The 11,287-nt window shown below is 50.9% G+C and overlaps 1 protein-coding gene across 1 annotated transcript; it reads right to left on the reverse strand.

Moving 5' to 3' along the window:
• Positions 1 to 1,311: 1,311 nt before the first annotated feature.
• PHOX2B (paired like homeobox 2B) lies at positions 1,312 to 4,417 on the reverse strand. The gene is made up of 3 exons (XM_028505388.2): positions 3,880 to 4,417; positions 2,844 to 3,031; positions 1,312 to 1,836 (listed from the first exon to the last, which is right to left on the reverse strand). Exons 1-3 carry the CDS (start codon positions 4,118 to 4,120, stop codon positions 1,312 to 1,314), a joined length of 954 nt encoding a protein of 317 aa, XP_028361189.1. The 5' UTR covers positions 4,121 to 4,417.
• Between the last annotated feature and the right edge of the window lie 6,870 nt (positions 4,418 to 11,287).

The raw sequence follows: 11,287 nt of genomic DNA on the forward strand, positions 1-11,287 counted from the left end.
TCTGTACTGATATTAACACGATACAATTGAGTCACAGAACACAGTTGTAGAAAGACACCCAAAAAGTTAAAGCCTCAACATTCAACTAATATCTATAGTTTGTGCCTTTTAAAATAAGAAACCAAAAAAAAAAAATCTCAACAGAGATGTCTAAACTGCGGGAAGAATGGAATCATCAATATACAGTCCATCCACCATACAGGATGTGAGTCCATTTCGGATCGAACAGAAGTGCAAACCCAGGCACTTCTGCAAACTTGTGTGCGCACCTTTCCCTCGCTCCGTCGATGTCTCTGCAGCCAGTTGCACGGACTGCCATTGACTCCACTCCAAAGCAGTGCCAAAAAGTTCAGTAAAAGCTGGTGGAAGAAGAAAATGCCGGTGGGGGTGGCGGGAGAGAAAAAAAGGGAAGAGTTTCGAACTATGAGACACAGTTTGCAGTTTGCGGATGAAAGGCATCTCATGTATAGGGCATCTTTCAGGGCCGAGTGGCTGCAAAGATTCGGGGATCGGGAGTTGCGACGGTGCTGGGGTTCGGGAGCGCTAATGGCGGGGTGGTGGTACTCGGCGAGGTGGGACAGGCAAGCGGGCACGAGGAGGTCATCTTGGCCGCGGTGGCAATCTGCTGGAGCCCCCGCGGCAGCAGCCCGAACCCGAGGACGGGAGGGGAGGCGAGGCTGGAAGGCTCCCTAGTCCCCCCGGAGGAGAAGCCCCGGGAGTCTGTGCTGTGAGCGGGGCGCCGGCTCAGGGGTTCACGAGACGGAGCCGGCAGACAGTCCCAGCGGCAGCCTCCGCGCTTTCCCCCGTTACCTTTGTTCCCCTTCGATTTTAAAACCGTTTAGAAAAATGGTTACTGCCTTCCCGAATTTTTTTTAATTATGGGGGATCATTTGTTTGTTTTTCTTTCTCTAAGCAAGACACTGAGTTGGTTGCGCCCCGCACCCATCTCCACCTGTCGCCTGCTCGGGCCACAGACACACATTCCCAGAGACGGACAGACACGACACGCAGACACAGCCCCCTGAGAGCGCCCCCGAGTCCGGCCGCGCGCGGCCACGCCTGGCGCCTGCGCGGCCCTGGGGCAGGTGCGAAGCCGGGGAAGTTTTTGTTTTGTTTGGGGGTTCAGGATGGGGGTGGCAGTGGGGTGGACATGGGGGCGACGCCGTTTTCTCTTTATTCTCATCGCGATTACTTTAGGCTCTCCAGGAAAAAGCCGCGGCCGCAGCGACGACCGGAGCCTCGGGCCCACCCGCGCGCCCACTCGCCCGCCCGCCCGGGCCCCGGCCGCCGCCGCCGCCGCCCAGTCCCCGATCAGAACATGCTGCTCTTCACTAAGGCGGCTTTGGCACCGTTGGGTCTTTGGAGCGAAGATAGGACGCTGGCGAAGGGACCCCCGAGTGAATCCGGAATGGAGGTGATGGGGCCCGGGCCAGGAGCCCAGCCTTGTCCCGGGCCCGCGGCCGCGCCCAGGCCGCCCGCCGCCGCCAGGCCTCCGGCCGCCGCCGCCGCTGCCGCCGCCGCCGCTGCCGCCGCCGCCGCCGCTGCCGCGCTGCCCTTGCCCGGCTCGCCGCCCGGGCCCCCGGGCCCCGCCGCTCCCGGGGCTCCTGCCGGGCTGGGCCCGCCGCCGCCGCCGCTCGCGCCGCAGCTGGGAGTGGGGTTGGGGTTGGGGCCCGGGCCGCCGGTGCTGTCCGGGTCGGTGCTTTTGGCCTCCTTGCTCTCGTCGTCCCGGGAGGAGTCGGACTTCTTCCCCGAGGAGCCGTTTTTGGCCGCGGCCGCAGCCGCCGCTGCCGCGCGCTCCTGCTTGCGGAATTTGGCGCGGCGGTTCTGGAACCACACCTGGGCCGAGACGAGAGGAGAGGCGCGAAGCAGGGGGAGAAAAAGCAGGAAAAAACGGGAAACAAAAGCGCGAGTGAGGAGGGTGCACGTTCCATCCCAGTTTGTTTTAAGCTCTGTGCCGCGAGGTACCTCCGTGCGCACCCACCCCACCCAGTCCGCCCCCACCCCTTGGTTGCTGGTGCATCTTCGGACAAGTTTTCTTTGGGTGACTTGACCATGCCAAGGAAACGGCGCCTTTCAGGAGAGGTAAAAAGGGCGCGGTTTCCAGAAAGGCGCTGAAATGGAAGCCTTTAATTTGGCGGACCTTTGCTCAGTCAACTTTTTGAGCCACTCCAAACTCGTCATCGCCCATAGGCCTGAAGTCTAAAGTTAAATAAAGCCTAATTGGTAGAAGGAGGAGGGGGATTTGGGGTTGGTGCTTGCCGCGCACCCTGACCTTGGGGCCTAGAGAAGCAAGCGGCGGTGCGCACTGCCCCTCCACTGGGGGGCTCCCCTGGAGCGGCGCCATGTCCCTAAAAAGTTAGAATAAGCCTTGGTTCTTGACCTTCGTGGAGTCACAGCCCCTTCGCGAACCTGATACAAGCCTTAGTTCCCGGGAAGTTGCGCCTATACGCTATGGCTCCAAGTTAAAAGTGCTTGAGTTAAAAGTCATTTAGTATATATATATATATATATATATATATATATATATATATATATATATTACGCGGGCAAAGTCTGCACTCTTCCCAAAGGGCACTTTCCCGACTGCTTCTGCAACGTTGGCTGTGGTGGAAAATACTTTGCAATTGTGAATATAAATACCCAAGAGCGCGGACCCTAACCCTTCCTGCTGCGCACAACCACTCCAAACTTGGCCTGTCTGTTCATCCATGAACCAAGGGTCCTTCCCAAGAGAGGCCCTGGGATCCCGAACCTTTAGCAGTACCTACCACCCGCTCCCTCACCCACGGCACCCCTCCAGGACCCGGGGCGACCGAGCCTGGTAGTTTTCCAGGAGCGTGTACCTGGACTCGCGCCTCGGTGAGGTCGATCTTCAGGGCCAGCTCCTCCCGGGTGTAGATGTCAGGGTAGTGCGTCTCCGCGAAGACCCTCTCCAGCTCTTTGAGCTGCGCACTCGTGAAAGTGGTGCGGATACGCCTCTGCTTGCGCTTCTCGTTGAGGCCGCCGTGGTCGGTGAAGAGTTTGTATGGAACTGGGGACAACAGAGAGGACAGAGTGTGAGCGAAACGGCCTGAGGAGCGCGGGCCGTGGAGCCGGAATGCGGGGACTCCAAGGTCAGGTGTCACTGGAGCCGCTACCGACAACAGAGCAGGAGAGTGACCAAGAGGAGCTGCCGAGAAAAACCGAGGAAATTAGTTATGTACAGAAGCTGGCGCATGCTTCGGGGTTTGGCGAGGTCCCTTCTGGCACAAAGCGCCCTTGGGTGGGTTGAAATAGAGCACTGGAGACCTCTGAGGGTCGGGACCCTGAGGGATAATGCTTTGGTGAGGGAAAAAACGAGAGAGGAAAAAAGTCGGAAAACATCCCTCGGAATATCAGGGAACCAAGGAAGAAGTTACCAAACGCTCTCACTGTTGGAACTTTTCAGTTCTCCGGAGTGGACCCACCCCAAAAGTTGGGGGAAAGTGTTGCAAAATAAAAATAATAAATTAAAGAAATAATCATAAAAATGACCAGCCAAAGAGGTGTGAGCTGCTGTCGGTTCTTTAAAAAAGAGACACTGCCAGTAATGAGCTTTACTCTTTGTTATTTAATTATTTTCTAAGCTTTACGTCTCATCGCAAAGTAAATAAATTATGCCTATCATTTTGGCAGCTTAAGATAATTTTGTTGGCGGTTCGGGTGTGACTAGGATAGTGTAACCCTGTAAGTGAATTACCCCTCCCTGCAATCGCTTCTAACGTGATAAATTCTTTCATTTGTGTAAGCAAATTTCGTTTGGTAAATACTAAACACATTTCCATTTTCAAATGCAATCAAGGCTTCCTATATACGAGAGGAAAGGCAGCTTCCTCCGCTGAGAAAGCTGGAGGTCCTTACCTGCGGCGTACGGACTGCTCTGGTGGTCCCTGAGGGTGCCGAGGCTGCAGGATCCCGGCGTGAGGGAAGGGCAGCCGGACGTGGCCCCAAAAGTGGTCCTGATCGGGTTATACTGGAAGCCACTGGCCTGGCTGCAGGAACTGAAGTCAGCATAGGCTGAAGCCAGGCTCGAGGTGTCCATCCCAGCCATACAGGACTCGTAGGCAGAGGAATTGAGGTAAGAATATTCCATTTTATACATTGAAAAGGCTCTGGATGGCTCAGCCAAGTGGAAAAATGAAATAAAAGATGGGTATGGAGAAGGTGGCTGGAGTGGGGAGATGTGCACAGCTCAACGCCTGCCTCCAAACTGGCCTCCTTACTACCAGCAGAGCCTAGTTTTATGAAAAAGCCTCCTATGAGATGCCTTGTCTGAGGTCTCTAGAGCATATAGTCCTCATAATAAACTTGGCTCTTTCCACTTGGACAATAGCAAAGCGGTTGGTCTTATTGCTGGCGCTTTTTACATGACAATAACTCATCCGTCTATTGGGCTGGCACTGGGGAACTGAGCTGTCCAACCTCCCTATCATTGATTCCTGCATCTCTAATTAGAATTTAATACCACACCATTACGCACTGAGCCCCTGATCCTCCCTTCTAACCAGCTCCCTGCCCTTTAATTCAATCACACTACTTGGAAATAATGAAAGTTGGGTGACGATTCTCCCTGATCCAATTTCCCCAAGCTTTTAAGCCTTTTTAACTGATCATATACCTTAGGCATAAATTGAGATAGTGTGTATGTTTTCCTCCTTCTTCGTCCTCTTCCCCCCCCCCCCTCGGTTAGGAAGGAGAAACCTTGATGTCATAGAAAACCTGTTTTGTAAGAGTGTTACACGCTCAATTTAACAACAAGCCTACCCCCCGAAGTGCATGAAATGTTATAAAGGACTGGGACATTGGCAAGACTCAGGCGCCCTGTAACGTAGAGTAAGTGGGCCAAGGGGGTTTCTGTGAACTAAAAGCGGATTTCTTTAAAATACACCTTGTAGAGGGTTTTTTTTTTTTAAAGAGCATCTTATAAATTGCATTTCTTGTCGCGCCTTAATGTGCTTTCCTAGAGACTCTGCTTACATAGCTGCTTTAAAAAAAAATAAAAGAACAACACTGTTGAATGGAAAACATCTGGATTTTCAACCGATGGCTTCGTTGCGCTCAGTTCTGTCTTTCTGCTGTAGTGCGGGGTTTGCATTGTGTCGGTTTGGAGGTTCTCGGCTGCTGTTCGTTTTAATTACGCCACAACTCCCCGGTGGACTTGAAATGTCCCCCAGTGCCCCTCGCCCACCCCTCTCGGCTCTCTCCCTCTCTTTTGTCGCCCCCACTTTTTCAGGTGCCCACAATTCCCCACAGACCCCAGGCTTCCGGCAGAGGACTGCTGTCTGTTGCCTTTCAGGTTCGCTGACTGCGGTGAGCCAAATCCTTCCTCTGTAAATGCCCAGGCTCCAGGTCGGGCACTTTTCTTGCCCAACTAACTCCTTGGGCTCTTGGGTGCTGGCAGCCGGGCACAGACAAAGAAGCAAGCCGTGATTTGTGGACCTTGGTGGCCCCATGATTTAAGTGGAGCGTAATTTTCATTTGGTTCGTTAGACTCCAGCAGAATAAGGAAAACTATTTTATTAAATCCTTCCTCTCGGTGGACAAGAGGGGGAATGCTTAGTTGAATCGCCGTGTGGTGTAAACAAACCCTGGATATTTTATATGAATTAAATGTGTAGATAATTAGTTTTATTGCATTCATTACCCCCTTTATGTGCTCTGTAACAAGTCAGTAATTAAAGTAACAAACTCATAAAGTCTTTATAGGGGCATTTAGGCGTTCAGTGTTTGCCAAACTAAGTGGTTTAATTCGATGCTAGTGCCGGGGAGCGGATGGGCGCCCGCTCTCCACTGCCACCGTGCTTTATTGCGCACTAAACTGCAGCGGACGCCGTAATGGATTAAGCAGAGACCGCGGGCCCCCAGCCCTGCGCTTCTCCGCTGGGTGAGTTTCAGGCTGGTTTCAGGTGATGGCGCGTCCTCTGGACTTGAGGAAGCGCTGCTGGCGCGGGTGCAGGCAGCGGGGCTCGCGGAGGAGCCTGCTGATAGTTTTATGGGGAGGGCTGATAGTTTTATTGCAGTTGTATGTTGTACAATGCGTATTTGATAAAGAAGGGCCCTTGGTGACCAGTGTGTACTTTTTTTGTGCACGGAGGTGAAATGAAAATAAATGTATACAAGGTTTTACTGCGTCGGGAAACAAATTGCAGCGCTCTAAATGGTTTTTCTTTATGGTCACCAGACAAGAGGAGAAAAGAGATGCAAACATCTGTCTTCAGTCCCCTAAACCTAAAGGCCAGCAAAGACGGATGTGAATCCAAGTGTTATTACAGTGGGGATTTATCTTTATTTATCCCGCTCTCATGAATATGAATCTGCTTTTGGACCGGGAGGCGGCTGTGCCCCTTCGGACGCTACTCATGGAATTTCCCCACCCTGGCTTATCCTCCCCCCACCTTCAGCGAGGTGGGGGGGGGGGTAGCTTCTCTGGCACAAGACTGAGATTGTCCAAGTTTCTGGAATCTCTGGGACTTTGGGGTGGGGCGTGCTGCCCTGACCCCGCCGCCCCCGGCCTGCACCCCTGGGGGATGTGGATGTGGCGAATGGGCCTGAGTGGGACACCTAGCCCTCTCACCTCCCCCACCCCCGCTTCTGTGGAGTTTAAGCGCGTTTCTCTATAGAATAGAATGATGTGCGTGTTAGGGAGGGGATGTGTTTTGGCTTCAGGGCTCATGCTTGGCAATAACCAGGCCCACACCCCTCTTGGCGCCCACTCCTCGGTGCACCGGGGCTGTGTCCCTGTCCGGTAGAGAGCGTGCCCTCGGCCCAGGAAGCCTCATCCCGGCCCGTGCCCCAGGGGCCTCACACTCGAGAGGAGTGCAGGGCTTTTCCACCTAGGGTCTTAACTGGCACAGTCTCCAGGCCCCCAAACCAGGGGGCCAGAAGCTGGCGGTGGAGTTGGAGTGTGTGGGGAGCTGGGAGGAAGAAGATCAATTTGGGCAGCCTTTGAGGATGCTCTCGGGCGATGATGTTGAACTTTGGGATTAGTCTGCGCTGGAAGAAGTTCTTGTTTGCAGGGGACTTTGGGGTGGGGAGCGTGGCGTGCAGCTCAGGAGAGCTGATGTTGACGAGGCTTTTGAAGATGGCACCGGGAAAAGCCGTGGGAGCGGGGCAAGGACCCCGCCACCCGGCTGGGACGAGGGAAGTGAGGTCGCGGGGGTGCGGGAGGCGAGGGGCAGGCCTGGCGGAAGCCTGTGCCGGGCACCTGCTCGCCCGCCCCAAGCTCCCCCTCCCCACCCTGCACTCCGGGGCTCGCCGTGGCCCGCGCTCCCCAGATCCCCTCGCCCACCGCGCCGGCGCTCTCTCAGGTGCCGCGGCGGCCTGCCGCAGTCTCCGACCTCTCTCCAGGCGCCCCCTGGTGCCCGGCCGCCCCGCGTCGGGTGCCTTCTTCTCTTTGTACTAGGAGACCTCTGAGCGCCCGGACCGCACGGTCCGATGAGCAAACGCGCTCGACTTCATTTTCCCCTTTGTAGGCCTTGTAGGTTTATTTGGTTCAGTGTCACCGTCCCTCTCCCCATCCCACCCCACCCCCCACCATCCACAGCCTGTTGTCCCCTTTGCCCGTCTTTTGTGGCCAGGGGTCCTGCTTCTGCTCCAGAGATGAAAGGCTTGTGGGGCCAGGCCGGAGCCCCAGTTCCAGCGCCCTGTTTTGTTCGAGTTGTGCTTTCTACACGCGAGCTCTCCCCCAAAAGTTGTACCAAATGGTTAATTTAATTATTCCAACTATAGACCAACTGCTTCAGCAGCCTCCACCACGCGTCTGGGGGGAAAAAAGAAACCATCTATAAGAAATAATCTAATAAAAGTGAAGTGTAGAAAAACCCCTCCTGATTTTCAACCGGCACAAATAGAATTAGAGCTTCAGCATCCTTTCCCCAAACAGACCTTTTGTCCAGATCACAGCTTCAGCCAACCAGCAATGTGTACAGCGCCTGCTATTTATTTTAATGGAGGCGGGTGGGTAGCGAGATGGATTGATAGATAAATGGCCGCATGGATAGATGGATGGTTGATCCATCTTCCTCTGACTTTCCTTTCTTAATATGTGTACACGGCTGATTTTTTTCCCCCTGCTGATTTTTTGAATCAATAATGGAAAGGCAATGTTATGTGGTAAAAGGGGGAAAAAAAAGGTCATTTAAAGCACAAAAAAAGGGAAGAGACTACCAGCATATACACCATGAGAAAAAAAATGTTTACATGCTACCCAGGACTAAATGAGAAAGGTTGAAAGTTTAAAAGAAACTTTTCTTTCCTTTTCTTCGCCATTCATAGGAGGGTTTCTTTTTCTGCTTCTTTTTTTCCTTGAAAGTCAGAAAGAATGTTAGAAGACAAGGAAACAAAACAGCAAACAAAATGCCATTGTATTGTAGTAGCAATTCATGGGAAAACGCTTGTCAGCCGCCTAATGCCTCACTCCTAGGAGGCTGTTTTACCGCAGGCAAAGCACAATAACATGGGAATGAATAAAATATTAAATACCAGTGAGAGTTTCAGAGGAATTTTCTTTTTGATTGCTTTATTTGAGGCTGCATCCAAATTATTCCCCCACAGTGAGGCCACTGCCTGGCAAAGACTCAACTCAGAACCGACAGTTCTCTCAACCACAGAATTAAAAGATAAGATTTGTCCTCAGGTTTCTAACACAAAAATGAAAACAACAAAAAAAACCCCCACAAACCATAAAAAGAAAAACATTTCTGCAGACAGCAGCCTTTTTCACTCACCTGCACCAGGAAAATGACCTGGACTCATTGGGACACCATTTCCCCAGGACATGGAGCAAACCAAGCACAGCATTCCCAAGCACAAAGGTCACTGATATAGTTGTTCTCTGAGCATTTTAGAATTTTCACCACATTTTCCATTTCTTAGCAACCATAATACACCCGTTTCATAATACAGACTCTTTGTATTTCTGGCACCTAACCTTGTGGCACTGTGAGACTAGCATTTATTAACTGATTGACAACAGCGTACTCGAAGCAATGAACACAGTGCTTGGCACTTGGGAAGAATCCAGTGGATGTTAGACACCAGCGTTATGATCGTGGTGAGGATGATGATGGTGGTGGTAGAGTCTCTTTCAGTTGTATATTAAATACTTGACTTTGGAATTTAGGCAGTGCATGAACACCCTCTTTCCTATGGAGTGTTCATTATACCTGTGAAGAGGGTAGACTGATCAAAGAATAGCCAGCCTCTAAGTTATCATCAAATGGGAGAAAATAAAACAGTCAGGCAGAACACTTCTATCTTTTAGGAACTTGCTGTAAGGCATGTGTACATGTAAGTTAATTATATGCTTTGTCTTACATTATACACAGAGTTTATACATGGCTAACGTGGTACTCTACTCCTGCATGTAAATGTTCAATGCTCAGGGTCCTGTCACTTTAAAAAGCATTTGCACTGGGTTAGTTGTGTGCATTTGGGCTGAAGCATAGATGGTGTTTCTGCATTTGGGTTAACTTCAGAGGAACCCCAATATCCTCCCTCTAAGGACATCATCACAAAAGAGCCACATTCTGCTCCTCTCATCCTCCCCCCTCCACCAATGCTATGATTAGCAGAAGGGGCTGCCTATTACCTTTTTTTGCAGGAGTTTGGCTAATAGTAGTAACATCTGCTGGGCTGGGCTGGGGGAGACAAGGGGCATTTGATCAGAGGCACAGATGTAAAAGTGACATCTGCTTGTAACAAAGAAAGGAGAAACAAAATTAAATTAGGTAGGGAGGCCTCTCTGTCTGAACCAAAGGAGGGGAAAACACTATTTGAAAAAGGAGGGAAAAAAATCATGAGTCCTACGCAAGCTTGCAGGGCTCAGAGGAGCACTTGCAGAGAGAACTGTGATTTTTCTGGGCCAGAGCTGCCAGAATAGTTGGAGCAGCAGCATCCTAAGCTAGCGATGTCCTGAGACCTTGAAGTCATATGTTTATGCCCTAAAGGAAATAGTGAGGTGAGATTTTCCTCCTTGGCTGAGCAACGTCCCAAGGAAAGCAATGTAGGGTGAACTGAGAAGCCACTTCCAGGTAGCAGACAGGAAGAGGGTAAGCCTCTGGTGTTAATGACCCGGTATATTTGTGGGTTAATTTGGGAAGAAGCAAATGGTTATTTCATAGATATATTAAAACTCCTGTCAACTAGTAAGAATGAGCCATTTTCCACTGGGCTCCTATGTGTGTTTAGAAGACTGTATTTGGCACTGAAGACCTACATGATACTTGAAAGGGGCTCAATGGGAGGAGGGGGCATGCAGAGGCAACATGCTCAACCTCCTCCCAACCACTGTGCTGGGAAACCACATGTGTACAAAGGGGCTTTCTTTTTTTTCTCCCCTCTATAAATTTCTCCAAGTGGAATAGATTATGATAGCTTTATATAAAGTAATTTCACAAAGATAACAGAAACCAATGGACCAGATTCCCTCAGCTTCCTACTTCCCAACCAATAAAAAAGTCAATATCTGTGCCCACTTGCTCCTCTGTTTTCCTGCTGCATGCAGAAGGGGAGCCTATTCCAGCCTAAAGTCAATCCCTCTGCCATGCTTTGAAGTCTGGTCTCGTCCACTGGCTCAGGGACTGCTCCCAGTTTTTCCTGTCACTGGATCTTCAAACTCTCATGCTCATCTGGACATAAGCTCCTGCCATCTAAATGTGTTCAAGCTACACTCATATTAAAAACCAAGCAATGAACACCATTTTATTTCCTGGCTAAACTCCCCTCTCCCTTCTTCCCTTTATAGTCATATATCTTAAAGGAGTTGTCTCTTCTCACTGTTTTTATTTCTCCACTTCTCAAATACTCCATAGCTTCCTCCAATATGGCTTCCACTACCTCCACACAGATCTAACATTTCTCATTAAGATCACCAAATCCATTGAGGATTTTCCTGTCTCGACTTATTTGGATGTATACGTCACTAGGGCTGTATAACAAATTTGTCCAGGTCTTCTCATTTCCAGGCACAGAGTAGGATTTTACTTCCCTAACCCCAAGAAGTTACATGTGGCCATGTGACTTGCTTTGGCCAATAAAAGTTGAATAGCAGTGCAAAGTGTGATTTACAGGTGGAAGCATTAAGAGTTAGGGTTCAAGTATCTACACTCTCTCTTTTGCCCTGTTTTATGGCAGCCAATAGAGCTCAGGTGGTGGCTGCTTTGTCAGCCTGAGTTTCGGAGTAAGGAGGCCATGGAGAAGAGATTGCAGCAAACCCATAATGGGCATGTAGTTTCTTGGCATATCACAGAAGGATTCTGACAGAGGGGAC

Source organism: Phyllostomus discolor, chromosome 1 (genome assembly GCF_004126475.2).
Source record: "Phyllostomus discolor isolate MPI-MPIP mPhyDis1 chromosome 1, mPhyDis1.pri.v3, whole genome shotgun sequence".
Classification (NCBI taxonomy): Eukaryota; Metazoa; Chordata; class Mammalia; order Chiroptera; family Phyllostomidae; genus Phyllostomus; species Phyllostomus discolor.

Excerpts from the sequence above, each read along its gene's own strand:
- PHOX2B (XM_028505388.2), bottom strand. The coding sequence starts at position 4,120 with ATGTATAAAATGGAATATTCTTACCTCAATTCCTCTGCCTACGAGTCC. Across the intron at positions 3,032-3,879 it reads GAGCAGTCCGTACGCCGCAG|TTCCATACAAACTCTTCACC; the intron begins GTAAGGACCTCC and ends TGTTGTCCCCAG. Across the intron at positions 1,837-2,843 it reads TCACCGAGGCGCGAGTCCAG|GTGTGGTTCCAGAACCGCCG; the intron begins GTACACGCTCCT and ends GTCTCGGCCCAG.